This window comes from Botryllus schlosseri, chromosome 13 (genome assembly GCF_051294905.1).
Source record: "Botryllus schlosseri isolate E-star chromosome 13, Bs_hap1, whole genome shotgun sequence".
Lineage (NCBI taxonomy): Eukaryota > Metazoa > Chordata > Ascidiacea > Stolidobranchia > Styelidae > Botryllus > Botryllus schlosseri.
The window spans coordinates 22,937,360-22,964,749 of record NC_137248.1 but is presented as its reverse complement, the minus strand read 5'-3'; the positions used below and the strand labels follow the sequence as shown (position 1 = coordinate 22,964,749).

General features: G+C 41.1%; 1 protein-coding gene and 1 pseudogene across 3 annotated transcripts in view; one reads left to right on the top strand and one right to left on the bottom strand.

Moving 5' to 3' along the window:
• LOC145454503 (uncharacterized) overlaps positions 1-27,390 on the bottom strand; it is a 54,998-nt gene continuing 27,608 nt past the window's right edge. Inside the window, exons 18-19 of one of the 3 annotated variants that reach the window (XR_013920146.1) lie at positions 8,656-26,940; positions 1-8,565 (exon numbers count right to left, since the gene is read on the bottom strand). Coding sequence is in view for 1 of the 3 variants with exons in the window: in XM_080332494.1 (XP_080188620.1) it covers positions 26,755-26,940 (186 nt within the window). In the remaining 2 variants the exon portion in view is untranslated. Of the gene's footprint in view, positions 26,941-27,390 lie in introns of all 3 variants that reach the window. The other 2 variants (XR_013920147.1, XM_080332494.1) reach the window with 2 other exon arrangements.
• Positions 21,954-23,121, top strand: LOC145454504 (zinc finger BED domain-containing protein 4-like; annotated as a pseudogene).

The window sequence follows — 27,390 nt, the reverse complement described above, 5'->3', positions numbered from 1 at the left end:
TCCTGTTGGAACGAAATTTATTAAAGCTAGACAGAATAGAGAGGCCAATAAAAAATGGTAAGAACTTTACAGCAACAAAAAATAGAAAAATTACAATAAAGTCGGTCAGAATAGTAAAACAGTAAAAATATAATTTACAAGCATAAAGGCAAGGAAATCGATTTCCTGTCGGTAAAGAAATTTATATCGTGCTAATCATGGTAACGAAATATAATTAGGCTGGAGAGATTCCAGAAAAAAACGCGAAGAACTTTACAGCAACACAAAATAGAAAAATTACAATGAAGTCGGTAAAGAAATTTATATCGAGCTAATCATGGTAACGAATTTTAATAAAGCTAGACGGAATAGAGAAATTGCAGTAAAGAGTGTGAAGAACTATTGAAGAAATTGAAGAATTACAATAAGTCGGATAAAATAATGAAACAGTAAAAATATAAATCACGAGCACAAAGGCAGCGGCGATTCGAATGATTTCCCAAGCCGGCGGTGGATATTGGTGTGGAACGGTGTAATTGCGATATAATTGCCAGAGATGAGCACAGATTTGGATTTGGCAGAGTCGGATGAAATGATTTAGGCTGAATTTGGATCGGATATACAATTCAAAATATTTAATCCGCTCATCTCGGGTAACTACAGACAGGATTCCGATACTGACGTTCGCCTCATACGAAGAATTAGTCAGCACTGTGATTAGATACCAGATAGTTATTACGTTCTACACCTGATATAGCAAGAAAATGATACACTCAGCAAATTTTAAACAACACACTGAAGTGCGGGGAGATAACTCACACTGCACCAACGGCGGCCACTGATTTCTGAGCTTGTCAAAAAGAGAAAGAGATTTTACTATTGTCTACACCAGGGCTACTTGAATCGTTGATCAAGGTCCGAATGGGAACCTTTTCAGTGTTGAATCCAGTCCTTATCTGTCTTGGTATTTACGTACCGGTAGTATAATACGAAATACACTACCTTTGATTTGCAAAAACAGCATAAAAATGCCATTTCTTCCGCTAGCTGTGACCAGCAGAATGACAAATGCGTTTAGCTCATTGCTTTCGCTAATACCGCTTCACCGTGTCCTATATACAGCAACACCATATTACATTTGCATGAATGTAAATCATTTTATGAGAGTTATGACAGACCAAATCGAATTTCAAACTTTTGCTGTTTGCTTTAGACCAGGGGTTCTCAACTTCCCTCGTATAACGGGCCGCACTTTCACACTAAAAGATGCTGCGGGCCGCAGAACATTATCACCATGTATTTGTGGGCTACTATTAAATTTAGGTCTATTTATCATTGTCATTCGGGCATTTAGTGCATTTTTATGCATTCTAAAGCACTGATGGAGAGCGTACGTAGGTTGGCAGTTGCTGTAATTTATTGTGAGAATATCGATCTTCAAGTGGCGCAAGTAAATGCCTTCATGGAAAGTACATTCCATTCATTGCCATGTCGGTATTATAGTATATGCACCCCTCAAACCCTTCCATCACCAGAGAACCGAACTCTCTGTTTCAAAGCGTGAGCGAGCAAGTAAGTATAAAATTACGGTGATTTTTCGTTACTGATATCATTATCACTTTGAGCTCTCAGTGATATGAGAAGAATTGAGACGTTAGAGGTCATTTCTGAGCAAATCAATCAACTCTTCGCCTTTCCTTCCATGACTGGAGCCCTACACTAATAGTTATAGAAGTCAGCTTTGTCAAATTGATGTCATGGTCCCCTTCCCACGTTTGCCCCATCAGGATTTCCTCTAGAAATATGCCCATGCCTATTCCTATAAAAAGCACCAGGATAATTAGCTATGCAATGTGTGTGCACTGTGTGCATCGATGGATAGGTTCAATGCTAGGCTAAAGTAGTCTACGTGGCAACGTGTTACAGAACATGCGATGAAAGACCGACTGAGATCGCTGTTACTCTTCTGGTAATTGTTGAATCAGACAACTGTAGCTTCGAAATTTGTCAGGTGATGTGGGAATTGCTGTAAGTTCCGGAAACAGCGACTATTTGCACAGTGCGTTAAAGTTGTATTGAAGTCATACCTTCTCTAGCAGATTCTTAGGTTTAGCTATATTCCAAGCAATTTTGAACAATGCGTCTGTCACGTAGCCGGCAATTTTAAAATGATTCGAAATATGGATTGCTGGGCTTGAAACCAAGCTAAAGCAACGTTTAATATGCGCACCTCCAGATGAAACTATCGTGCTATCATTTCAAGCTTCTAGGCTTTTTTACAACAACTGTTCTTCGACGAATGTGACACATCGGCCTTCCATAATAATGCGGGGCCAGTAGTGATTATATTGAAAGATGTCGCGGGCCACAAAATAATCGTCTGCGGGCCGCATGCGGCCCGCGGGCCGCGGGTTGAGAACCCCTGCTTTAGACTATCCCGCTCGCAGACATTGACCTAACATCTATTACGATGTTTTCAGATCTCTACGGTAGTGCTGTTCAACCTTTTTTTTTGGTTTGATGACCCTTAAAGTTGTGACAAACTCTTTTTGCCAAGTTCCATGTTTCTCGGTGGTGGGAATCAATAGTCAAGTAGACAGACATATCTATATGTAAGGTAAATTGAAAACAAAACTGGCTTATGTATGACTTATCGACAGAAACCTCTGACTTTCCACCTGACCAAATGTCCATCAATGCAAGTCAGTAAGCTCTTGGGAACATGATGTCATGTGTCATGTGAATGTACGACATGGTATCTCAGGAGGAAATTACATTTTGATAACTATTATTCAGGCAAGCTATAGGATATTATCAGTCATATTCAGAAGGTTATTCCAAGTTCCTAGGATATGCTCTGCCAAAATTCAGAGCACAGGTAGATGAACAGTTTGAGGGAGATGATATCGTTAGCTGATTTACATGAAACTGAGATGTTGCTCACATCTCAAGCTTTTCCTGAACTATTCTAAGGTAAATAAGAGTATTTGTGGTTGAAAACTGGCAGAATCGAATTAGAACACAAGAACACGGACACATTCAAGAGTGTCAATTGAGACATGGTAATTTCATGATCAGATGGTCTTATACAGAGATAATTGGATTGACGCAAGCATACATGGAACAGTGACAGAAGCATTGGGGTCTAAATGGTTGGTTTTATGGGAAATTGAACAACATGAATCTAACATGAATCTAGCATAACTTGTAACAGGTAGATGAGCCTTGTTTGTCAAACCATGTTGATGATCCTATTGAAGGAGAAATAGGCCAGCTTATCTGCCACACATGAATGCCATACTTCCCGTGGCAAAATAATGAAGGAGGGTGGATGCAGGCTTTTCATTACAAAAGTTACAATATTGTTGATAATGGCCTGAAGTTTGCTATTATAATTTGGCGACAAAGGTTTCGTCATCTACAATCCAGTTGGTCGGGAGAACGAAGGAGAGTAATTCAAGTAACAAACTGATTTTGGTAGATTTGAGGCATATACAAAGCCTCAAAGAAACCATAACCTGACACAATTTCACTCAAGTTCCCTAAAACATATGACGGTTTGTCGATTAAACGTATCAACTCTTGCAATTAGCATGAATTCTGACAAAGTCAGAAGATGTACTATTGCATTAGTAATCACCAGGGGCGTAGCCAGCCGAGATAAAAAGGGGGTAGAACTGAATAAAGGGGGCAGAATGAGCCTCTATGCGTCATACCTTAACTATAGCGACTTCTGTATTCCGTACGCTTTTGAAAGCAAGCGTAACTAATTGGCGGATCTAGTTATTGAAAGCGAGTTAGCAATCAACAGCTTGCACGGGGATCATGTTACCACGCGCACGCGCTCATCCCGTGACAGTGCAGGAGATCTTATTTGTATTCAAATAAGTAATCGACCTTGAAACGATACCAGAACAACATTTCACGACGAACAATCTATACGGCGCAGAATCTGTTATATCTTCATGAATTTTGACATGATTCAATTCGCGTGCAAGAGTAACGTCTTCTCGGCGTTTTAATTCCATTCATTTCGAACATGGCGCATATACTAATTGTACCGGCGTGTGAATAATGACTTATTCGCAAAGCGAGGGAATCTCAAACAAGTTTCGGCGCGGCTATTGAAGGCTGAATGCGTCCCGGTGGGATACCGATCACGAAAGGCATATTCTAGTATGACGTATACATGGTCATTGAGGTCAAGACAATGCAAAACAATGGCGTCAACTATAAAATGCCAATGGAATGTATTGTGTCTTCACGCTGTTTTGGGGAACAGGCTTGAGTTCGGCAAAGCACGAATCAGATGCGAATGCTTTAAAACATGATTTCATTCAGTTATAAGTTGTTATTTTCATGTTACTAATGTTCGTTATCGTTTACAATGAACTGTTGATGAGAAAACAACGCGTGAACGACGCGACAAATGTTATTATTGCGCGACGACTGCATTCAGAATAAAGGGATTAAGCTGATCGCTAACCCTCGCTAAGAGAAAAATCTAACAATGCCCCTTTCACGCTTGCATAAACGCGCTTCCACAGACGAGAGATCGACGAGAAAAAGGCATATAATCAGCGTCGGCGATCGGCGTCGCGCGCAGCAAATTGAAATTAGGCGATAACGTGAAGAAATGTTGTTATAGCAATAGCGTTGACTTGGGATTTTCGGGATAGAATCGAGCCTGGAAGGGGGTAGAACGTTCTTCAATTCTACCCCCCTGTCTACGCCCCTGGTAATCACATTGACGTATAAGCAAGTATACGACTAAAAACTAAACAATGTACCAAAGTCCAGATCGTAATACTCACTTCTGGTAGTGAATGACGTGAAGTAGTAAATAAAACTAGGTGAGATTGCAGCAATATGCATCCGAGTGACGAGAGGGATTGCATTCAAGAAACTAATAGCCTACAACAACACCGCAAGAAATAGAGGTAAGAGGGAGAGAGAGAAATTTGGTGACTGTTTTCATGGAGAATGTATTCTCATCCGAAGGTTTCGTCTCGCTCACGCGATCTCTCTCAAGTTCAGATCTAGACGTTAGTTAACTGATAGGCCTGCATAAGAAACAGACTGGAATGGGACGAATCATGATCATGCGAAAAATTGCTCAGCCACGAAGAAGGGTAGATGTGTGGTATGTGGCAAAATCAGTAATTTCTGGAGAACATGCCCAATGAATAGAAGGAATATTCACCGCAATATGTTGATTCCAGAACATGACATGGACTAGCAAATGACATTGTCTTTAATGCTACCAATAAAGAGCATGATATGGCATTTATGAAAATGGTAGAAGCTTTGTGGAACAAATATATCAATGGACGGTGAAAAACTACTTTTCAAAAAGCAACAAGTGAGATTCTACGAGCACATACTATCTGACCAAGGGGCCTGAAACTTGCTGAAGACGAAATGAGAGAAAAACGCAATATAAAAGCTCCACAAGATGTGACAAGAATCATCATCACTTGTAGGCGTGATATCGTAATGAATTTTCAACAAAACTTGCTCACAATAGCCCTTAAGAAACCGACCTAGAAAATGTTTCCGCAAATGGGAGGAACACAACAAAAAAGCGCAGAACAAAATAAAAGAACTATGCTCCAATACTGTCTCATCACGATCCTAATTGAAAAGCACGCTGCTGCATTCCCAAGAGAGAAATGTGTTGTTTGAATTAAGTATGTGAATATTTTCAAGATCTCTCTTACAGGTCCTAAGAGAGCAGTGATAACATACAATTTAGGTAAGCTGCCTCACAGGTTGCACAAAAGAAAGGATAAGCTGGAAATTACGCGTGCTCGACTGACGGCTTCACCTAATGCCAAAAAGGGCTGGAAAAATACAGGTTCCAAACACGGGTGTCACTGTACTTGTCACTAAGAGTTAAGTTATCAATGCGAATCATAGTTCAGATGCATTCACACTGTAGTGCAAGTCGTGACCAGGGTTGGGCACAGTGATTCGAGTTATAATTATAACCATTGGAGTCAAGTGGTGAGAGATGATTTTTTTTACTGTATCAATGGGAATTATTGTTGCAATAAAATTTTTCACTGTGACAGCTTGTAACTACGATTAGTCGTATCGTAGCATACGTAACACATAGAACAAAGCTACACACATTATTGAAGTAACATCTTGTGACGTCGTGATCAACTCAAGGTATTGCCACAAATTGCAATGAAATAAGTATGGTCGAAAAAATACCAATTAATCTTTATTGTTGCATTATATTCCTTGTGGTCGCATAAAATGTACGGATTTGAGATTTTCGCACTATTCATACTGTTGTGACATCATATAGAGTGGTACTCGAATCACTCAAGAACTCAATTTTTCCCAGTCACAGTCAAAGTCAGAGTCATGACCACACTCAACTTGAGTCGCTCTGTGTATTGACTTGAGACCAACCAAGCCAGAAACAGCCATTTATCTGCAGGAAGTCTATTTCTAAGACTTATTATCGGATTTTCATAGATCATTGTTTCTGATTTTAGTTGCATGTTAGCAAAATAGGTACAGCAGCTAGTTGTAGTCGCGTATTAGAAAAAGATTGATTTGTGATTCGGAACTTTTTGTCTTGGTTACAACCCTGTACCTGAGACCCGACGTAACCGCCCTTTTACAATCTTGGTCGGACAATTCAATCATGTTTTATTTCAGGCAACAATGAGGGTTTGGCGAGCTCTGCCTCGTCATACCAAAGTTATAGCCCAGGCCGGCCGAATCCAGGTGACTGTGTAGTCTTTGCAAGTTGTGATGTTGAAATTCAACACAGATATAAGGATGGAGAGAAAAATTAATTTCAAAAAGTGTCTTTGGTGCGTGGTGCCAAATATCATACAAAATACTTGTATCATGATTTTGGGTTTAGCCACTGTATCTCGGCTGTATCACATAGCCCTGAACTTGAATATAGAAAGAGAGTGTTTAGTAGTTGCATATGGTCTGGAGAAATACAAGCACTAATTATTTTCCTTTTCAATAATTACTCAATAAAAAGAGCGCTGATGCACCTCCAATCCTCAGACTGTCGCTATAGTTGAAAAAAAAGCGTATGATTCGATTGACCATGGGCTTATGCACGCAGCCATAGACCAAGCCGGCTTCGGGTTGAGCTTTCAAAACTTTATCCAAGAAGTATACGACAAGGACCTCCTACAAAGACTAAACAAAGAAATAAAAGGACACAGAATTTGCGGCTTTAAAGAGCAAATCGTTTGAACAGCGTATGCAGAGGACATCACAATCACACTCCTAGAAGAAAAATAGAGTGAGGGTGCAATTCAGATAATACAAGAATTTGGATAAGTACACTGCCAGTCAATCGAGAAAAGACGTACGGGATGAGCTTTGAAAAGAGGTCGCGTACGGCACCAACCTCATTCCACTGGACGAAAGAGCTCACAATCTTGACAAACTCTATTGCGCAAGACTCAAAAGATCTCCAAAAAGCAATGCGACGACCCAATGAAAAAGCCCAGCAAACTAATCCAAGATCTGAAAAAGATGCATCTTCACAGGTATGAAAAAGTAGCCCCAGCCCTACCCTAAACCAACATCCTGACCATATTTACATACAGAACAAATACAAGAAGAATTCCAAAGAACATCGGACGAAGACTATAAAGAGAACTCATGTCTTTCCTCTTCCGGATGGAGAAGCAGGTAGACTATGATAAAGTCATACAGAAGAAAGAAAATGGCGGGTTCGAGCTACCAGACATACTGATGATTAGGGCTGGGCACAATGATTTGAGTACTCGAATCTGAATCGCGTATTAATTACAATGATTCGAGTAGTAAGAGACGATTTTTTGGAGTACTGAAATAATGCGCTCCTCGCCACTGAAAGTAAATTCATCAACAAGAATTATACTTTCTATAGTATTTTTCACTGTGGAAGCCTTGAAACCGTGATTGACCGTATCGCAGCATACGAAACAGATAGTACAAAGCTACGAAGGTTATTGGAAATAACATATTTATAAAGTCATGACCAACCCGCAACATTGTCACAAGTGCAATGGAATCGGTATGGTCGAAAAAATACCAAAGTATCTTCAATGTGATGTGAAATTGGCTTTACATTCTTTGCAGTAGCATAAATGGTACATATTTTCTCATTTCACTCATCTCACTCATTCCGTTCCCTGGAATCGCCGCGCCAGCGTGCTGATCAACCTGCCGTGACACATGATGAGGAAGATGGACTACTTGTGAAGACACGCTGAATCTATAGAATTCGCTCCAAGGTCGTGGCTAAGAGAAGTCAATGAACTAGAGAGAACAGTGTATCTCTTACAGCATGCTCCTTACACTGAATATGTAGTGATGGACCGTGTCATAGAAGAAACAAAGACTGACAAGAATCTGTCACGTCTCCAAAAATGCATACGTAAAGGATATATTCCAAAGAAGGACTCGTCGCTTGACATGTTCCGGAAATTCATCGATAAGATTATATTATGTAATGGCCTAATGCTCAAGCAAGATAAGATTATTCTACCCAAGACTTTGTGGGAAGTAGCAATTGACAAAGCTCATCAGGGTGGGCACCCAGGCCTAACTAACCTGAAACGTCGTAAGATTATTCTACCCAAGACTTTGTGGGAAGTAGCAATTGACAAAGCTCATCAGGGTGGGCACCCAGGCCTAACTAACCTGAAACGTCGTATACGAAGCCATTTTTGGATTCCAGAACCGGCACAAGACAAGATAAAAGCGTGCCAAGTTTGCCAACAGTTTACTCACGCCGGCACCAAGCAGCCGCAAAAGGTGATTTTACCTCCTAAGAAGCCATGGCATGAGGTAAGCATTGATTTATTTGGGCCAATGCCTGACAAACGCCATGCCGTAGTAGTACAAGACATCAGCACGAGATTACCCGATGTGAAGATCGTGAAAAGCACATCAGCAAAACATGTCATCCCGGCTATAGCAAACACTTACAATCAGTTTGGGCAGCCTGACGTCCACCGAACGAACAATGGTCCGCCGTTTAACTCAAAGGACTTAGCTGATTTCTCGCAGCAACGTGGAATTAGACATCAAAATTTGATCCATATCACACACAGGCTAATCCTGTGGAAACATTCATGAAACTGCTTGGGAAAGCTATGAAAGTAGCCCACGCGCAGCACCAGGATAAAGATAGGGCCCTACAAGACTTATTGGCAGGATACCGATCCAAGGAGGTACAACCAGCGTTAGAAAAAGATCAGCTGAAAATATACAGGCAAAATTCCATCAATGCCTCGAACAAAAGGCAAGATCGCGAACTCTCTATAGGACAAAAAGTCATCTTTGGTAGAACTAAATTTGAACCGATTTATGGACCGTAGATCTACAAAATCACCAAGCTGCATGCAGATGGTGCAGAGGTCCTCCGCTTTTCGGCTGGTAAAAAGTTTATCCGCCACCTAAACGATATTAAACTACATTTCGGGGATATCACGACTTCGAACCAACAGTTGATAAACTAGTGGGAACCACTTCAACAAAATGCTTTTGCTGACCCGGTGGAAGAACCAGGTACTGCACTGAACCCCATCCAGTCGGATGAACAGGAGAGTTCGCAGAACGAAGTGCATGTGCTACAGACGCGTACTATGCAGACTGGCCGACTTCAACAGTCCTGGTTTCCTGGAAACCACTGAACTTTAAGTATCCATGCCCTTCTCAAAAGGGGGGGGGGAGTATTGATATGACTCATTTCGTTCCCTGCAATCGCCGCGCCCGCGTGCTGATCAACCAGCCGTGACACATGTTGAGGAAGATGGACGCAGCAGCACGGTCGTCAGCGCGCGTTAACCTAGATTTTGTATCTGCTTTCATCGCAGTTGCCGTTGGGGTTATTAGTTCTCCTAACCTAATAAAATATTGAACTGCTGTAACGTGTGCGCTATTCCACGGGATTTATTACATACTATCATTACATCATAATGAGTGATAGTCGCATACTCGACTCGAAGCATAATACGTGATTTAGAATCGTATCACTCATGCACTCGATTTTGTCCAGCAATACTGAGGATCACGGAGATGATTTACATCCGACCAGCGCTACAATGCCGAAGGACAAGCAAAGTCAAAGTGGGACAAGAGAGCGGACAACCAACTAGCCATCACCCTAACCAGCACACTAAGAAAAAATTATCTAACAATGCAGCACACAATGGCCGTGTTGCATTAGAATAATAGTATACATTTTTGTGTAAGTAATAATAATAGTCGATATTAGGATATGTCGCTGCTATTCACGCTGTTATTGGGGGAAGGCTTCTTTATTCGTCGAGTGAGGCTAGGCAAAGTAGCGATTTGGATCAGGCAAGGGATGTTTTGTGGTTATGAAGAAGACCGGAAAGATCTATTACATCATTTTTCAAGCCCTCATTGTCAAACATCACTGAGCAACATGCCTGTCCGATACATCCGAATTCAATTCGCCATCGGGACGAGTCGAATTAAGTCAGACCGAAGGACCATGTTCTTCGCAACAATTCACCCATTCTCATAAGCGTCGTAATAAAGTTTAGGACCAAATCAAATTCAATTATTCAACTGGTCATTGGAAAGAATATCGCTACGCCAAAAAAGTCTTCTGGCTTAAATTTCAGAGATGTTGGCTACACGCATTCAAGTGGTTAGCCTACAGTCCGTCTTAAGACGGGGCATACTGGGTGTTTTGTCGGCTATTTGCCGTGGATGCAGTTAACGGCCAGCAATTAGGACAATTCGTCACCGAGCCAATGTAGAACTGGAAGAAGGCTAGAGAGAAGTGCAGACGGTTTGGAAACAACGTACAAAATGGGTAGGGTAGTGGAAAGAATGAGTTCACCTAGGGAGAGGAAGGCCATTGCGGGTGCCGAAGCTTCGAATTTCATCATCATATTTTGTGGTCACGAAAACATACCTCTTCGCGGCCATCGGGATTCTGGCCCCCTGGGAAATGATTATGGTTAGCAATCACGTACTGATAGTGTGAGATAGTGTGATGGTTATGCGTTCGGCTTCTCGATCGGTAGGTCGTGGGTTCAATCCCCGGCCGAGTCATACCAGACTCGAAAATTGATATCCGCACTCCGCAGCTATCCTGCTAGGAGCTCAGCAATCACGGATAGCAAGGAGAAAAAACGGAGGCGCAGACTAGATGACCTCACGGCCGTATCGCAACTCTGTCTTCAAAGCATCTCAATGGTGCAGGTGAAAAAGAATATCATATCTCTCTCTAATGAAGGACAATTTTCGCGCACTAATTCGATACTCCATATCTTATGGTAATAAATATTTGTCGGAAAATTTTGCTACTGCTCCCACCAATGCCCTCTACCAATGTAGAGAAATTCAAAATTAAAACGTTGAAATCTGTGGCAATTTGATTAGAAAGAATATCGTAGAGAGAGTTGCTGCCGCGAAATATTTCTCTATTCTCGCGGACGAAACAAGTGATGCAGCTCAGTTCGAGCAATTATCACTGAGTGCTCGATACGTCCACGCTGACAAAACATGGATGGATGTGCTCGTGAAGACTTTCTTGGTTTCATAGAACCCAAGAAGTTAACAGGGCGAGCGCACTTGCGGACCTTTTGATTCAAACTTTGACTTCATGGAACATGGCACCGAAAAACATGTGTGGGTAAGGCTGTGTCGGAGCTGCGAACACATCTGGACGCTTTAATGGCGTACAAGCTCTTGTGCGTGAACAGTTCTCTTCAGCTACATACACACATTGCAGTTCGCACATCCTTAATCTCGTTCTCTCACATGCATATGGAAATGCTACTATAAGAAGAACAATTAAGAGTGTCCACGAAGTGATCGTTTTTTTCGTCAACAGCCCAAGAGGGGAGAGATATTGAGGGAGGCTATTAGCGTTATTTGCCCTAATACACCAAGGACAAAACTAGCTCCGTTTTGTGTAAATCGCTGGGTGGAACGCCATGATGCTGTGTTAGTGTTCTGGGAAAAATATTCTGCTATCGTTCACGCTCTTGGTGAAATAGAAAATGGCGATGACAATGCACCCACTAAAGAATCTGCAGTTGAATGTAAGCAAAGGATACGGACAATGGAATTCCTAACGTGTATTCTGGTGACTGTTCCCGGAACAGCACATGCTCTTTACGTTGCATTGCAAGCCGTAAATATGGATTTAATAAAATGCGAGGAAATAGTGACCAATGTTGTAGACACTTCCAAAGAAATCATGGCTAATTTTCTTCAATTTTTTGAAAATGCGTGAAGTGTTGTTTGTGACCATGACATCCCAATGATATGGAGGGGGCTGTGAAGTGCCATTGCGAGCAAGGACGACGTAAAGAGTAATGCCTTGGAGAATACCTTTAGGCCGTTTGTGCAAAATATAATCAAAGAGCTAGAAGAACGATTTGGAAATACATTTCGTCGAGCTGCGCAATATTTTGCGATTTTGCCGGCGAGGATAAATACAGGTACGTATTATGAAAAGGTGATGTTAAGATGATTTTTGTGACAAATTACGATATATCAACTCATTTCACACAGGTTCATGGGCAGAAAAAAGCGATTCGGAGTTATTTAGATAGTATGAAGACGATTTCGATGATTTGGTCACCTTACAAAACGAGCTGGCAACCTGGCGGCAGAAATGGAGGAATGCTGATCCCGCATCGATTCCTACGAATGCACTCTGTGCATTCAACTCAGCTCCAGAGCATACTTTTCCTAACATCAGACGATTGCTGCAGGTAGGCTGACCAGAATTCTCGATCAAAACGCGTGCCTGTACCATTTCAATTGGATTTCAGATCTTGGTGACACTACCTATAACAACCGCTTCAGTGGAACTCTCTGAAATGCAGTCAAATCAGTTCGACTAAACGGCCTGGCTTTGATACATATACACCGAGAAATCGAATTATCCAAGTTGAATGTTTTGCGAAAGTTTGTCAACAAATCTTCTCGCAGATTACATATTGCCACTTGAATGCGATTGCTGTGAATTCGCTTTTGTACAGTTGTTATTTTCAAGTTCTAAAGTTTGTTGATAATAAATAAACCGCGAGCAAGCACGAAAACCAACTCGCGCGCCATCGGAATTTTATGACATCTCATGCGAGTGTTCTTGTAACCGGATAATAGAGTTCAGACGAGACGAGAGAACCATGTGACGATGGGGATTTGGGCTTCCGTAGACGAGAGAACAATACGAGAAAAAGGTGGTGATGCACTGCATTGCTTGATCGACCGATGGCGTGACGATGCCGCGCGGCAATTTGGGGATTGTCAAATTAGAATAAGAAATATTAGGTCACTGGAAATAGATTTAAGAAGGGGCATATTCATGCTTGGAAACGGGACACCGATTACCCCTGTCTACACCCCTGCACAGGCAATAAACATTCCGAACATAGGAACCAGTCAGTGTTGTTCGTCAATCAACAAACACGAGATTTCGGTGTGCGACAACAATTCCAACAAGCAATTATGACACACTCCCATCAACCTCTGGTTGTATTATCACTATATATAGCTCGTGTCCTTGTGTCTCAACAGCAGCCATTTACCTGAGCAGAAAGTGTCATGAAACCGCGTCTAGAGCGTGCAGTACAAGAGCTGCAGGGAGAAGTGGCGTCTGTGACTACCTTGTCTGACAGTACAATGCAGAGAAGATCTTCCATGATTACTACATCACTAAAAGACATCGTTATAGCAGTGCTTCGTTATGCTCCTTGCTATGGGCTTCAATTGGATGAAACGACCAATATCACAAGCCAAGCTCAGTTGATTGTTCATGTTTGCTTTCCAAACACGGAACGCTAAGAAATTGTGGATCACTGTTTTGTCTCGCCATTCACATTGACTCCAACGCACTGAGCATATTCACGAAAGTGGACAATTTGGCTATGAAAATCTCAGCCAAAAGGGGAAAATATTCTCAGACAACTGACTGACCACATTGCCAATCTATGCAGAAGGTTTCTTGGTGTTACGAACATGAAATGTCAAGAAATTGCGTATTGTCATGCAGTAAGCTGGACGTGACTGGTGCCAAGGATTTCGGAACAGTCATGACATATCGCTAAGTGAACGGGAAGCGACATCATTGGCTCAGTCCATCTCATTAAACAGACATTCTGTTGGTGAGTTTTTAAAAAATCCCGAAGTGCTTGACAAGGGCCTACAAATTCACTGCCACATATATTTGTATGTTGATGAGACTGGTTTCCATACAGTGCAGAAACTGAGTAATGTTTAAAGGCATGAAGCGAGTAGGTGCTGTCACCTTGGCTTGAAGAGGAGAGTTAGTGACTGCAACCTGTACCATTTCTGTTACGGGGTATGCAATTACGCCAGTCTATGTTTTCCTCATAATGATATCACGATGATTTCATTTCAGCTTGATCTACTGGATGGATGGGCAACGAGAATGTTTTCATTGAAACATTTCTGCCCCATCTGGTCATGCATACCAGATGCTCTCCTAATACTGGACAATCGCGTTTCACATGTCAGAATACCATTAATCGAAATGGCCAAGGATAATGGTATTGCGCTGCTAACAATAACTCCCACGAATAAATCTGCAACAGCTTTTCAAAGAGTAATGTCTCCAATAAACATTACAAATGGGTATCTGAAGAGTGGAATTTATCCCTATAATGAAAATATTTTCCAATATCATGACCTTGCGCCATCATTTGTTAGCGACAGAGATCAGCAGTAAACAAGATATTTAGTTGACTTTATCTGCATTGGCAAATGCATCACCAAGAAAAATGTTGACGTTTCCAATTACAGGTCCACTCTTTCAAGCCAACAGAAAGAGCAAGAGATCAACTATTTTGACTTCATCAACCCATCTAACTTCACTGATCAAGTATGCAGACGAAGAAGATTACAAAGAAAGTTAGTACAGTCAATCTATACAGAGAGAGAGGAGGAACAGGAAATGTTTTTCGATGATGACAGCTCAGTGGGTGAAGAATTGGAAGAATTTATAGTCAGAGATTGAGTGCTCAAGACTTGTGAAGGACAAAAACTATCTAGGTGAAGTCAGGGCAGTCCAGGAGGCAGATATTCATTTCAATGTCATGAGAAGGGCAGGGAAGAATTGGAAGTGACCGAAAGAGAAGGATGAGATCTTTTATGAAAAGTCTCAGGTGATGAAGACTGGCAACACCCCTTTGTTGCTGCATCACATGGATAATTTACTTCTAAGGACATAGCGAAAAATGTTGTGCAAATTCGTTCCGAAAGTTGAATGTTTCATTGTTAAAATATTTCTTTCATTATGTTACCAATTGATAGATCTATTCGGGATAAATTGGTACTGTAATTAACAAGAGTTCCTGGGGTGTCTCATCTTGGACTCAGCGTGTGTCATGTTACCCTCACCCCGAGGTAAGTTAAGACGTTTGACCAACAATTTTAGAAGCCCGAGAACTTCGAGAGTATGTTGTTCAATATCACTCAAAACATACATATGAATAGTACAGATGGCAGGATTTCCATCGGTACCAAAATCGATGCTCAGAGAGCATTAGTTTTTTCGATTGGCGTTGAAATATCAGAAGAGTGTCTCATCTTGACCTTCTCTCCACTACAATGCGTTCCATTTTGAGATCACTCATTACATTGACGGATTTAAATGTCACAGAATATAAACCTGCTGATGCATTCTCAAGCAACTCAGTTAGATGTACCTGACAAAGAGGATGAATATAGCTATGACTTCAGCAAACTCATGGCAGTACGATTTGCCATGACAACGTCGAGGAAAAAGTCTATTCCCTTGGGTTTGAGTCAGAAATGTACAATTGGAATATCACTTTCTAAAAAAACAGATAACGTAATGACTTTTAGCAGAAATAACGGGTATTCTCAGCTCCTATTGGAATGTATGAGAACTGTTTCAAGTTAGTGACGATGACTTTGTGATGCGATATGACGATGACTTTGTGATGCGATAGAGTTGGGATTGCCTTTTCGCATCGCCCTGGGAATCACCAATCTCACTCCCTCGCATCACATGTTTTACATGTCATCGCAATCTCATTCTTCATGCTCGGCCAATACACAACGAGCAGGACTGAAGCTTTCGAACTATTAATGGCTCTGTTGCTTGCATGAAACTCTCTCAGAATGGTGATTCCCAGGGCAACGAGAAAGGACATTCCGAAAAACCTTCTTGCAGGCAAAAGATGCATTGAAAGTTCAAAAGCTCGAGCCCCGACTCATTGTGCATTGGCTAAACATGAATAATGAGATTGGGATGTCCTGTAAAACGTGAATTATACATCAAAGACCGTCAGAGCAACTCAAAGAGCTAATTAGGAATCCTTAAGAAGTTATTCTTCTTGATACGTGGTAGATATTGATCTATTCTATTAGGCAAGTGACAAATAATGATTTCTTGTGTACTGTCCTAGCAAATACCGCAAGTTGAAGGTCATGGCTCATGGAAATCACTCAAGCGTAACAATATTTTAGAAGTCTCCCTCTCATTTCTGTCTACTTCAAAAATTTTGTGAATGGTGTCATATGAAAGCTATTGTAACATAGATTTTAAAGAAAATGAGTTATTTTAAAGAAAATGAGCTTTTAACTAATATGTACTCTCAAAGTTGTGAAATCAATGTATATTTCAGGTCATTGACATTCACTGATTTTGTCAAAATTGACGTTTGAGATTTTTGTTGCCGAGTACCGTAAAACACATTCCAGTCATTGGAATTGGTTTAGATGGATTGGTGAAGATGATTGAGTTCCAGAATTGCAGTATTGCCCATAGAAGCGGAGTTATTTGTGTTATTCATTGATAATTCTGTGATTATCCTTGATCGGTGGTTAATCCAAGAATTGTCACCGAAAAACTAAAATAACTCCGCTTCTACGGATTGGAATTGAGTCAAATTTGTTTTGCATCGTTTTTGAAGACAGCGCAACAATTTCATGGAGTTGAAAGAAAAATTAGAAAAAAATATTTTGGCATTTTTGGGTAAATTCAAAATTTTCAAACTGTACGATATCCCTGATTACCGGTTGGAATAAATTCAAATTTGGTGTGCGCCGTCTTTAAAGGCAACCTAACAATTGAATCACATAGCCAGCAAGATTCAGGAAAAAAGTTTTTTCAACAGCCCTACTGTGCAAACATGAAGATGATTTTGATGAAAATGGTCACCACGAGTCATGGCAAGTCAGCTTGTGATGAAATAGGAGGCACTGTTAAGAGATCTGCTGCCCATGAAAGCTTACGAAGACCTTCAGAACCTCAGATTTTGAAATTTGGGGATATGTTGCAATATTGCAAGTCAGCAATCCCAAGCATTCATTTTGAAGAGCTTGATCCCAACATCATCATCAAGGGATTCAAAAAGTGCTGCCTCACGAACAAAATGGATGGCACCGAAGATGACATTCTGTGGGAGGATCAGGTTGCACCGCGGGCTATGGAAGTAGAGATGGAAGATGATGATTGCGTACTAGATGAGGAGATGTACACTGATGATCAGAATCAGCTGCAAGCTTTGCAAAACCTCTTCAACGAGCCAGATTCAGACTCTGATAATTCCCTCACTGGATTTTAGAGTCCGTATTGATTGATGTATTGTCATGTTATGAAAGTACCGGTATGTGCTAAGTAGTACAACAAAATCAGCGAATAAAATATCGCGTAGTGCAGGCTGTCTTTTATTTCATAACACTTTGCCTTGTTTGGTTCTTTTCTGCTGTTCATTTCAAACACGCTCCATACAAACACAATGCTCTCGTAGCAGACGCTTGCTCGGTCACCTGCTAATTGAGGGCGTGTACTATACACAGGTAGTGGCTTTTTCACAGAAATTACATGCTATTTCAAGGGTGCGTATTATACATGGGGGCGTACTATACTTGGAAAATTACGGTAGTCCTAATGAGGACTAATGTACTCCCTTCATTTACATATCCAGCCATCATGGTCAGAATGCCGTGCAATATCAGAAGCAAGATAAAAGAAACAACCACCAAGTTACTATTCGGAAATGACAACAGAGCAGAATAAGGGAAACTAATCCAGAAGAAGCTCATGGAGGTATCAACCTAATTGACATTCCCACAATAACGGAGATGCTTTTTCTTGAGCCGGCGAATCAGGGAAAATGGCGAGAAAGGGTCGACTACCAGCTGGAGCTCAGATTGAACAGGCACCATGAAAAAAAAACATTCCCAATGACAGACCACACTCTTTGTAGCCGCTACCCCATTGGGAAGAGATGAACAAAGCAATGAGAGAGATGAAGATAACGAAAGAGGACATAAAACTCCAGAAGAAAAGAGACCTTTAGTATCACATAAAACTGGCCTCAAAAAAACAAAATTCACGGAGCCCTGACCTCTAAACAGCGAAAAATGAACATGCTAATAGCAAACCATATGCTACAAACAAATGAGAGACTCCCACCGAGAGAAGTCGCGAGAACAAGTGACTGTTATCTGCGAGGAAATCTTAGTGAAACACATGTACACGTTTTCTTAGACTGCAGAGAAACCAAAGAAGTCTTAACTACCATCCTAGAGGCTTGTAGAAAGTCACCAACGAAGCTGCACTAAAACCCGGGATGCAGACTATAATCCAATTGACTCCCAGAGAACCTGCCCGAGGTCCATAAAACAGTCCCAACGATACCAACATCTATCAATAAACAGGCAGTATGGAAGGAAAGGGAGTATAAGATGGTGGGAGCAAAACAGTACAGAGAACAACGGATCTTGCAATCTACAGTAACCCGACTCAACAGGAGAACGTGACGTAAGGAGGAAAAAGAAAGAGAAAACATGCTAGGTGATATCCTTCACGAACTTACTGGGGTGATGAGACGTAAAAGGAAAAGAAATTTGACTTTTGATATAATAACTAGGGCTCCAAAGCGAGAAGCGTACATCCACTATTTTATGTCCAGTCTGGACTTTTTCTTCGACGGAGTGTACGCAATAAAAAAATAGTTTGACTAATATTATAAAATGGCATTAACGGAGCAAGTAGATTACAATATTTAGAAGTGTAGTCATGCACTTACTTTTGAACAGCCATAGACAGGATAGTTTTCATTAAAGGTTATTCAATAATGGTAGTGTAGGAGTAAGATGAGACAAAATCTGGGGGGCAAGTTGAGACATGGGTATAAGAAGACTTTTACATTGAATGCCTTGATATGCTTGTAATTCACTGATATGCTTGTAATTCAAACTGTTTAGCAAAAATAATAGCTGTACAATAGTTATCTTAGTTGACCAGATGCCACGGTAGCAGCAAAAACAACACAGAAAGGATCGGTCTTCCCTTTTGGCGGCAGATAAGATCGGCAGTGCAAAACATGGAGTTGATAAATCGACATTGAGTCGGTATTTACATTCCGGATCACAAGCTTCTGGCTATGAAAATCTCCGCCAAAAGAGGCAAATATTCTCTGACAATATGCATAAGAAACTGGCCGACCACATTGTCAATCAATGCAAAATGTTTCATGGTGTTACAAAACGAAATGTCAAGAAATTGCGTATTGTTACACAGTAAGCAATCATGTTGATATTCCTGTAAATTGGAGCAGAGATCAGAAAGATGAATGCACTCAAGTACAAAAGTGAGGTATGGAAGTACTTTGAAGAGGATGGAGTGGCAGGTAAAGCAGTCTGTACAGCTTGCCAAGACAGTGTTAGCATGGGAGCGACAGGACGAGCGAAAGTGGAAAGAATGAATCCGAACATGGAGCAAGACGTGATTACCAATCGCGAAGCCATAAAATCGATTATCCAAGCAATAAAATCATACGGCCGCCAAAACATCACACCCTTTGCTGTCACCGAGATTCTGGCGCTGTGGAAGACAACTTCAACCAGTCGCGCAATGAAGGAAACTTTCGATCTCTTTTGCGATTTAGTATGTCTTCTGGAAACAAATTCCCATCATATCATTTTGCCAACGGATCTGCCACACACACACTAGTGCAACAACTCAAAATGAAATTGTTGAACTATTTGCCAATCTCATTAGAGCAAAGATTGTTGAAAGAGTGACTGCCGCGAAATACTTTTCAATTCTTGCTGACGAAACAAGCGACGTCGCTCAGCTTGAACAATTTTCTCTGTGTATACGTTACGTTCACATCGATCAAGATATGAATGGATGTATTCGCGAGGACTTCCTCGGCTTCGTCGAAGCCAAGGATCTAACTGGAAGAGCACACGCAGAGCTTCTAATACAAACTTTAACATCGTGGAGCATCGACCCAGGCAACATGCGAGGTCAGGGATACGACGGCGCTGCTATTATGTCTGGTTGTTTTAATGGCGTGCAGGCTCATGTGCCTGAGAACTTTCCAGCTGCTACTTACACACATTGCAGTTTGCATCGACTCAACCTAGTCCTCTCAAACACATGTGGCAACGCTTCGATGCAAAAAACTGTTAGGGACATCCAAGAAGTCATCGTATTTTTCTCGAATAGTCATAAGAGGAAAGGGATATTAACGAAGGCTATAAAAAAGCCTTTTACTCTGTCACTCGTAAAAAGAGACTCGAGGATGGAGGAGGCCAAGATGAGACACAGTGTAAGATGAGACATGGATTTTTTCAGGGAACAATATGTTGATTTACAGAATCATTCAACCATGTAACTCTCATAATGCCATTCTATAGCTCTACCATGTAGCTAAGAGAGACAGGTTTGAGGTGTATCAGAAATATACCAATACAGGTAAACAGGTATTTTTTAATTTGAGTAATACATCCTAGGTTACTTCTTTCAGAAAGACAAGGGAGGACCCAAAATTCAGTGGAAACAACCATTCAAGAAAGCAACCACGCTCATTGAGGATATTAAAAGCCTCACACTTGGCAGAAATGAAAAAATAGTCCTGCTATTTACATATCCTGCCACTATGGTCAGGGAATACCATACGAAATCAGAAGCAAGATAAAAGAAGAAACCACCAGGTTACTATTCGGAAATGACAACATAGCAGAATATGGGAAACTAATCCAGAAAGAAGCTCATGGAGGTATCAACCTAATCGACATTACCATAATATTGGACATGTTTTTTTCAAGCCGGTGTTTAAGACGAAGCGACGAACCGGGGGAAATGTTGAGAAAAGCTCGAGCACCAGCTGGCGATTAGATTGAACAGGTATCACGAAATTACCATTCCTAATGACAGACCGCAATCTAAACAACCCGACTAACCAGGAGAACGAGACGAGGAAACAGAAAGTGAAAAAAAAAGCTCGATGATATCGTTCACGAACTTACTGCGGTGATGAGACAAAAAAGGAAATTAACTTTGAATTTTGATATGATAAGGAGGGCTCCAGAGCCAGAACCGTACATCAGCTAGTTCATGTCCAGTGTGGACTTTTTTAATGCAGTGTACGCAATAAAAAAGATAGTTTGAGTAATACTCAATATTATAAAATGACATTAAGGAGCAAGTAGATTACAATATTAGCAGTGTAGCCATGCACTTACTTTTGAAAAGCCATGGACAGAGAAGTTTTCATTGAAGGTTACTCAATAATGGCAGTGTAGGGGTAAGATGAGACAAAATATTGGGGGTAAGTTGAGACATGAGTATAAGAATACTTTTACATTGAATGCCTTGATATGCTTGTGATTTAAACTGTTTACAGCAGAAATAATAGGTGTACAATAGTTATCTTCATTGACCAGATGCCACAATACAAGCAAAAACAACACAGGAAGGATCAGTCTTCCCTTTTGGCGGCAGCTGCAGAGGATGTATGTGTCATATCCTGACTAAGATGAAGGCACTCAAGCACAAAAGTGAGGTATGGAAGTATTTTGAAGAGGATGGAGTGGCAGGTAAAGCAGTTTGTACAGCTTGCAAAGACAGTATTAGCATGGGAGAGACATAGGGGAAGCACGGAAACCCTTTCAACTTGTGGGCCCATCTTCCGATTCATCACCACGAATTGCACAATATGGCACTCAATGAAACAATATCCAGGCACGGTGAGACCGCCTCCAGTTCACAGAGAACATCAGAAGATATGCTTCACAGAGAACATCAGAAGATATGCTTAAATAAGAAAACAGTTTGGAAAGCTACAGATGGCAGGTCCATGAAAATTGATGACCTAATAATTGGGATGCTCGTAACTGACAATCAGGCATTCACTATGGCGTCTGATGAGGGTTGTAAAAAGCTTATGGCAGTCTTAGAACCAAGATATGCTTTGAAAAGTGAAAATATAACCGGACAGAAAAGCTGTAGAAAGTCTATGATGACAAGGTTGTTAAAAAAAGTCCAATTCTTGATTGAGCCAGTTAAAGCGGGCAGATATCTGTCATTTACCACAGACTGCTGGTCAGGTGCCACCAAGTCTCTTATGAGTTTACCATGCCATTTCATTGACACCATGTGGTCAAGAAAACAAGTAGTCTTGAATACGAGAGTGATGCAGGGGTCTCACTCCGGAGAATATCTCAGAGAGTCTTTTTTAAGGATGCTCGAAGAATGGAACAATGGGTCAAATATTGTGGAAGGAATGAGACACGCAGAACTTCCAGACCTTTGCTGCACGGCGCATAGTTTGCAACTGGTGGTAGGTGATGTGCTTTCATCATAAAAAGCTGTAACTGAAGGTATCTCAATTCTTTAAGAAGTGCGCCACTCACTTCAATCATTCAATCTTGGCTAAACAATGTCTGCGAATAATCCAAAAAGAACACGGTCTGCCTGAGCATGGTATTTTGCAATCGGTTCCTACAAGATCGAATTCAACTCTGCCTATGCTTCAAAGGATGATAGCGCAGAAGCGTGCCATGAATAAGTACTGTGGCGAACATGGTGGATTGACACGCCCCACTATTCTTCATTGAGACCTTGTAGCACAATTTATTGAAATTCTTCTTCCAATAGAAGAGGTCACTCCTCAAGTAAGCCAAAGTGACTTATCTATTTCATGTATAATTCCATGAATCTCAGTACTGAAGATGATACTTCATGATGACAATGCTACTAGACCACAAACGGAAGAGATTAGGAAGCTCAGGAATGGTATAAGGACAATCTTGGATAAACGTTTTGATAAATTGAAGAGCAATAAGGCTGGCAAGCAGCGAATATGTAGCTTCAGCAACACCTGAGGATTCCAAGAGACCACAGTTAGACTCACCGACGACGACAGCTGCAAGTGGCTGTCTTGATGCACTGTTTAACACACAGTGACAGCACCCAGGAAAGTAGTTGTATTGATGACGAACTATACCTACACCTCAAAGAAAAGATGACGGAAGACACAAGCTACTAGCCCAAGCTACTAGCTAGAAAGTATCTGAACCCGCCACCCTCATCTGTTCCCAGTGAACGTGATTTCATCGAAATCGTTCAGATGTACACTTTGCAGGGAGGACAGGTTCACTGGTGAGCATGCAGAGAAACTGTGCTTCCTGCATTACAACATACGTCTACTGGACTGATCACGTTTTGCTTTTTGGGCTAGCCTAAATTTCAATAATTGTGCACAATTCTTTCTGATTTCAGTTTGCTTGTTTGGTTTTCAGCCTTCTTTGGCATGCACATCTGTGCAAGTGCCAACTTGCCTAATACATAAGATATTTGGAGGGAAATGGTTCCCTACTCCTGCCATATTATTATCGGCCTATGTTATTGGTTACCGGCCGTGTGAGTGTGTCAGTATCGGCCTGCTAAAATTGATACCTGACCTATCGCTAAGAGCACCGGAAGCGACATCATTGGCTCGGTCCACCATATTCAACAGACATTCTGTTGGGGAGAGTTTTTCAAAAACCGAGCTTAAGTTCTCGAAAGTACAGATATTTTGAATGTTTATGAGACTGGTTTCCATACAGTGCGGAAACCCAATTATATTTTGGCGCGTTATATGGAGTGAGATCACCAGATATGCAAAGCAAGAAGCCGATATACAAATCGTAATAAACACGACGCCAACAACACCGATAACGGAATGTAATGAAAAATCACTAATCTCAGTCAAATCCATTTTCGAACAGGCAGCATGGAATGCAAGGAATTGGAAAATACAAGGAGACCCGCTCATGAGTACGAAATGGATTTGGCACTCCTTCTAGCGCAGACTCGGAAGACGAACTCCGCGACCGCAAGAGCAAGAAACAGAAGAAACCCTTCATAAGATGATTGAGAAATCAATAACAATAAACAACGCGGCGCTCGCGAGTTATATTATAAACTAAAAGCGCAGATATTCCGGCCAATGGATATTTTTCACTCGATATAATGGTGTAAATGCAGAATATGCTATATTTTTTCAAGGCTTGAGGACCCTGCCTATTTTTGATGCATTCCTTTGCCATTTCCTTTCCCATCGTGGGAATGTCTCGTGACGTAACTGCAATAAACTCAATGCAAGTAGGTGCCGTTACCTCAGCTGAAAGAGAGTTAGTGACTGCAATCTGTACCATTTCCACTATAGGGAATGCAATTCCGCCAGTTTATGTATGTTTTTCGTCATGTAATGTATCACAATCATTTCATTAACACAGCACCAGCTGGGTCTATTGGATGCTGCTCAGGGAATGGATGGGTCGATGAGAAAATTTTCATTGCAACATATCTGCCACATCCCGTCAAGAATACCATATGCTCTCCTGACCGTTAAATACTCCATGTCAGCATTACATTTAGCGACATGGCCAAAGAGAATGGTATTGTCCTGCTAACAATAATTCCCCATACCTCTCATAAATTGCAGCCCCTTGATGTTAGCGTGGTTGGGCCATATAAAAAGCCTATATAATTCTGCGATGGATGGATGTGTGCTCATCCTGGTCCAACTGTGAAGACATAAGATATTCCAAATATATCTGCAACAGCTTTGCAAAGAGCAGTGTCCCTATCAAACATCACAGATGGCTTTCTGGAGAGGAATTTATCCCTATAATGAAAATATTTTCCAAGATCATGACTTGGAAGTGTCTCATCTTGGCCTCTTTTCCCTTATTTGAAGTTAACGGACACGATGCAGTCACAATAACTGATACATTGAGGCATCCAACAAGAATGCAATTTGCACTGATCTCTTGGCATACATAGTATGCGTTACTGAAGGAATTGAAGGTATTCAAATTGATGCATAGACCTAGATACGCTTGCAGACGACGTCACAATATATCTTAGCACAGCTGACTTTAACTACAGGCAACTGTTCTTAAGGAATGGGAAAGCCTGTACCCGTACAGAGTGACAGGCCAAGACATCAACACGATAATACTCGCACTAATCTTGCAAACATGATTAAGTAAACCTTGCACTCTAGCTTCAAGTGAATGTACAACATGCGATTAATTTTTCTCAGACAAGACCTGGAGAATTACTCACAGACCATCATTGGTAGTGAACACCCGAAGAAATCATGTGATAAGTATATGAGAGAACGCACACAGGAACCATAATAAGAGCAATTTATGAATAGGAGCACCCAACCTCAGGAATGGAAAACAAACTTGGACCTCAAAAATGATTACGCTCACGACACCAATCAAAATAAAAACCCAAAGGTACCAATGAAGCGACTCGGACAGCGACTCTTTGATTGCACTCAAGACGCCAGAACTACGAGAAAAACCCCTACCCTTCATTATTCACTGGATTACTGCGCATATAATTATTGAATATGCTACCGCAAACGCTAGGAATGATCAATGCGTAGCCTACATATGGTCAATGGTCACTCTCAAATAATAAGACCATCTGATCATCCACAGAACCGCAAGAATTTCATACATAATGTAAATATTGTAATTATAGTATGTCTGTATGTTTGCTGAGTGCTATTTATGTTCAGAGAAAGAAAGGTTGACTAAAACCACGCCCCCTATCTAAATGTTTCATTGTTTCGATATCCGGCAAACCATAGAAGGTAGGACATCTCTCAACGGCTTGACCGAAACCCGTACCAGCTGCCTACTAAGTTATATATAAATTTTGACGCATTCCCACAATCTTATGGGTCAGCAGTCAGCACTAAGGAAATCCTAGAGAAACCCTGTCACACTGATCCATTTTAGTGGGGACATGAAAAAATTATCATTCCCTAGTATACTCCGCCATAACAATAGATGTAAATTAAAACATGATAAAATTACTAGTACAGCAATAAGCTACTTGATCTTGAGTTCACTTTCCCAGTTTAGTGACTTGAAACAATTTAGTACCCACTTGTGAGATTTAATGCAGGAATTCAGCAATCATGCAATGCAGTCACTAAATAAGACATTGTCAGATAGTCAATCTACTATCAATTTTATTGTGTGTTTTATTTCGACAAGTTGAAAAGTAGGGGGCTTTTGATTTTTTAAACTTTCAAAGGGGGCAAACAGTGAAAACTAATTTAGGGGCCCCTTTCCTTCTATTTCATCACAACAACTTCTAGGGTTCACTGAATTAAAAAGGTTGAACAGCGTTAGAAAGCTGAATTTACCGCGATAAATGTACAAGTGTACATACCATTACTTAGATCGACCACAACCCTTGGACGACGTCAGAAATCAGCGGCCACCGTGGATTCAGCAAAAAGTTATCGCGCCGTACCTCAGCATATCGAAATTTTGCTGATTTGATCATTTTCTTGCAGCATCAAGCGTACCATAATCTTTCTCGTACAGCTGGTCATGAATGTCATCTGGTATTTACGGCACACAGTTCCGACCGCATAGCCACTACCGGCCTGAGGAAATACTCAAATCGCCACTGACTACTATCAAATGAAGCACACACAATTATTCAGGAGGGGCTGAGGAGTCATTTACAATCGACAAGGAGTAATAAATTACCGCGTTCTCATCGGTGGTGTTGCGCAGTCCGTATTCGTTGTAGTATGGCACTTGGAAATGGGAACGCGGAGGCAGAGTAACTTTTTCTCCCATCAGAGTTAGCTCCACAACACCCTCCAAGACAAGGCAGCTCTGTAAAAAGAGTTACGGTCACATTTATTCCAATTAAGTTAACCTGTTACGGCTCTGCTGGTTGCGGACACAAATTAAATGTTTATGTCGTTTCAAGCCAGCCTGAGCGACTCTGGAGTTTAGACACACGTCGTAGAGCAGTGTACTATGTTGGAACTTTTTATTACCCAATTACAATCAATGAAACACACATCCTTCACATCTGTTTTACGATAAGTACTGTCACTGTCTTTTTCCTATTAAATCAACAGATATCACCATTTCATTTGAAGAAAACAACTTCCGTTTTTGCAAAACACAATAAAAAATGATAAGCACGATTGCAGGTTCAGTGTTGCGTTGTCAAAAACACGTGGAGGATGACAGGCCTTGAATAAGTGTAGACTCATTCTGTCTAGAGAGATCTTCCTATGCAGCTTGATGGAAACTGTCTCCTGGCAGGTCTTTGTC